Consider the following 3,534-nt stretch of genomic DNA (forward strand, 5'->3'; position numbering starts at 1 on the left):
TATATATAAATACATTTAAATTTAATCAATAATGAATGAAAGGGAAAATACCATACATCCCCTAAAAGGAAAGCTATAGTTAAATTAAATGCATACCCTGAGTTAACCTTTCCTCAAAGAGTCTGGTCACCAATGAGAGAACATGTCAACCTTTTTTTTTTCTTTTTTTCTTTCTTTTTTTTAGAAATATTTAGGACGTACTTAAATTATGGCACAGAGAAATAACATAAATCAGACACTGGAGACACTAATATGGAGATATTATTATATAGTATAATGCTGATTAGACAGATCGGGTCATTGGTGATTCTGGTTATTTTCGTGACATTTGTTGACATAAAAATGTAGAAAATTCTCCAGACTTGTCCTTTAAGAGAGGAACATGTAAAGACTCACCACATGAGTCTCTTTGGAGGCTTTTGCAACAGCGTCTCCTCTTTCCGTAAAGTACCTGCGTAATTCAACAAATGGTTTTATAACACGGGACATGTACTCGTAAATCTGGGTCTAAAATCGTGCTTTCCTAATAGACTAAAATGCTGCAAAACAAGAAATAATTTAGGGATATTTCTATCCAGCGTACTTGTTGATGTTGGTCTGAAAACCGTCAATTTTGGTCCTAACTGCAGTGATCCTCTCCAAAACTTTCTCCTGTGGTGAAAAACAACATAATTAATAATTCATTAAAACAAAGTTCGGACCAACAAGTTGAACAAGTTGAGCTGGAAAAAAATGTACCTGGATGGCGACTCCGAAATCATTTCCATCTTCTATTTTGGGGATGAGGTGCTGAATCCAGCAGGAGACCTACAGAGGAAGATGTTAAATCAAAACGCCAAAACAGACACAGAATAACAAAAATAAGGGACAAAATAACCACAAAGAAACATAAAATAACTAAAATAAAGGGGCCAAAACAACCACAAAGAGACACAAAAAAACAAAAAAGGTACAAAATAATTCCAAGAGACGCAAAACAGCCACAAAAAGATGCAAAAGAACTGCAAAGAGACAGAAAATTAATATAATAAGGGGCAACAAAAAAACAGAGACAAAATTACATCAAAAAGACACAAAACGTTTAACATTTCAGCCCTTTTCATGCCAATTAAATTCAGTGTTTTAAAAACTTTAACCAGCTCAGTGTTCATCTGCACAGTGGACAAAAGGACACAAATTGGCCAAAAACAGACCAAAAAATGACCCAAGAAGACACAAAACTACACAAAAAGACACAAAACAATCAAAAAAGACACAAAATTACCTCAGGGAGACACAAAATGACTACAAAGGATGCAAAACTACCAAAAAAAGATACAAAATAACCTTAACGAGACATAAAAACATGCAAAACTACCACAAAGAGAAACAAAAGGATCACAAAGAGATGCAAAGGAACGACAGAGAGACATAAATTAATAACAAAAAGGTACGAAATTACCAGACAGAGACAAAACAAAAGACAAAATTTCCTCCAGGAGACACATAATTATCCCAGACAGAAAAAAAATGTGTAACTACAGAGACACGCAAAACAACAAAAAAGCTTTTTATCATTTTAGTGCAATTAATTTGATGTTTTCGAGAAGAAACTGTCTCAGTGATTGACTTACAGTGATCATCGTCTCCCTTATGGCGACAATCTCTGGTTTCACTTTCTCCAAAAGGCTCATAATCTTCTCGTTCCCCTTGATGAAGCCACATTTTGGAGCTGTAGGAGAAATAACGAGGCGTTTTTCATCATAATGAGGTAAAGTCACTCCTTTCAGGGATCTTATTTTGGACAGATGTTTTTCCTATTGACCCAACTGTGGACTCTCGTTATTATGTAAAACACACAAAAATAATTTTACCTTTCTTCTTTTTCTTTTCATCTCCATCATCTGTCTCCATTTCCTGTGAGATCAATTTTACATAATCAATCAATATTTTAGTTCGTCATCACAACACAAAGGCAGACATTGAACATATTTGCAACGTTACAATACCATTTAAATGATTTCTTCTCTGTAAGTGATTTTAATTATTTTAGGTGGCTTAAATATGTTTAAATGCAGCAGTACATGGACCAGCTTCTGCGTCAGTCTGCTTCTCCAAACTGGCATCAACTGTACTAAACTGACTATGGATAAGTACCTCAAACAACCTCGCTCCACGAAATCCTAAATATGTGTTCATTGCACAATGGCAGAGGCGCACCCAAAAGCTATAGGCCGAACCGCAGCTGCAGAACCGGTTCAGCTCGTTTGGATTAACCGCCACTTTTAATATAAATGTCACACCTTCCAGCTACGTGTGTTTATGAAGAGCTTAATGCAGCAGGTTTGTTCGTGCAAATGTCACAAACCAGACTGTAAAAGCTACAAGGCATGTACAAATGTGTAAATAAAATCAGTATTAATTTTAAAAAGGTTTTAAAAAGGGGTTTTGTGAGATTGTGGGATGCATGCGATCTCTCTAAAATGACTACAAAGAGAGAAAATAACAACAAAAACAAAAAAAAACCCACTATGTAACGTAACCAAAAAGAGACACAAAAGACCACAAAGAGATGCAAGATGTACAAATAAAAAGACAGAATAACCAAAGAGACACAAAATGACTATGAAGAGATGCAAAATAACCACAAAGAAATACAAAATGACTATTAACAGACTCAAAACAGACAAAAAATGACCACAAGGAGAAACACAATGACTACAAAGAGACGTAAAATTACCACAAAGAGACACAAAAAGACCATAAAGACATGCAAAGGAACAACAACAAAAAGAGACACAATAAACACAAAGACGTAGAAAATGTACAAAGAGACGCAAAACAAACAAAAAAGGGACACACAAGGGACATGACAAAAAACGGACAAAATGACCAAAAAGTGGCCCAAAAAGACCACAAAGAGATACAAAATATACAAATATGGAGACAAAATAACCAAAAAGAGACACAAAATTACCTTAAAGACACAAAATGACCACAAAGAGACATAAAACTACTACAAAGAGACACAAAAAGACCACAAAGACATAAAACTACTACAAAGGGACACAAAAAGACCATGAAGAAATACAAAATGACTATTAAGACTCAAATAAGACAAAAAAAATACCTCAAGGAGACACAAAACTACAACAAAGAGACATAAAACTACTACAAAGAGACAACAAAAGACCACAAAGAGATGTTGTTGGATGCGTGTAGTCTCACCTCGTCCTCTGGAGCGGGAGGGTCTGGTATGGGGATTTCCAGGGGAGCTCTGAGTGAGGACACGTCTTTGATATTGAACGCTTCATCCTAAAAAAACACAGACAGCATGAAGACATAGAGACATAAACCACAGGTGAGACACTGCGTTAAAATACCGAACGTTCTGACCTTGAGTAGCGCGTCCAGCTGTACGATCTTCAGCGGGATGACGTTTGTGAACAGATTCTCTGCCTGAAAAACATGAAATACACTAAAAAACATGCATATTTGAATAAAAGTGCTATTAAACCTAATAATAATAATAAAAATAATAAATAGCGAATAAAT

The 3,534-nt window shown here is 35.3% G+C and overlaps 1 protein-coding gene across 1 annotated transcript; it reads right to left on the reverse strand.

Moving 5' to 3' along the window:
• Positions 1 to 211: 211 nt before the first annotated feature.
• On the reverse strand, positions 212 to 3,507 carry LOC121966817 (proteasome activator complex subunit 2-like). Its single transcript, XM_042516885.1, has 7 exons — positions 3,376 to 3,507; positions 3,208 to 3,294; positions 1,854 to 1,896; positions 1,614 to 1,711; positions 739 to 807; positions 584 to 651; positions 212 to 451 (listed from the first exon to the last, which is right to left on the reverse strand). The coding sequence occupies exons 1-7, from the start codon at positions 3,466 to 3,468 to the stop codon at positions 370 to 372; spliced, it is 540 nt and encodes a 179-aa protein (XP_042372819.1). The 5' UTR covers positions 3,469 to 3,507; the 3' UTR covers positions 212 to 369.
• Between the last annotated feature and the right edge of the window lie 27 nt (positions 3,508 to 3,534).

The sequence above is a fragment of the Plectropomus leopardus genome, unplaced genomic scaffold (assembly GCF_008729295.1).
Source record: "Plectropomus leopardus isolate mb unplaced genomic scaffold, YSFRI_Pleo_2.0 unplaced_scaffold25987, whole genome shotgun sequence".
In the NCBI taxonomy this organism is placed as follows: Eukaryota; Metazoa; Chordata; class Actinopteri; order Perciformes; family Serranidae; genus Plectropomus; species Plectropomus leopardus.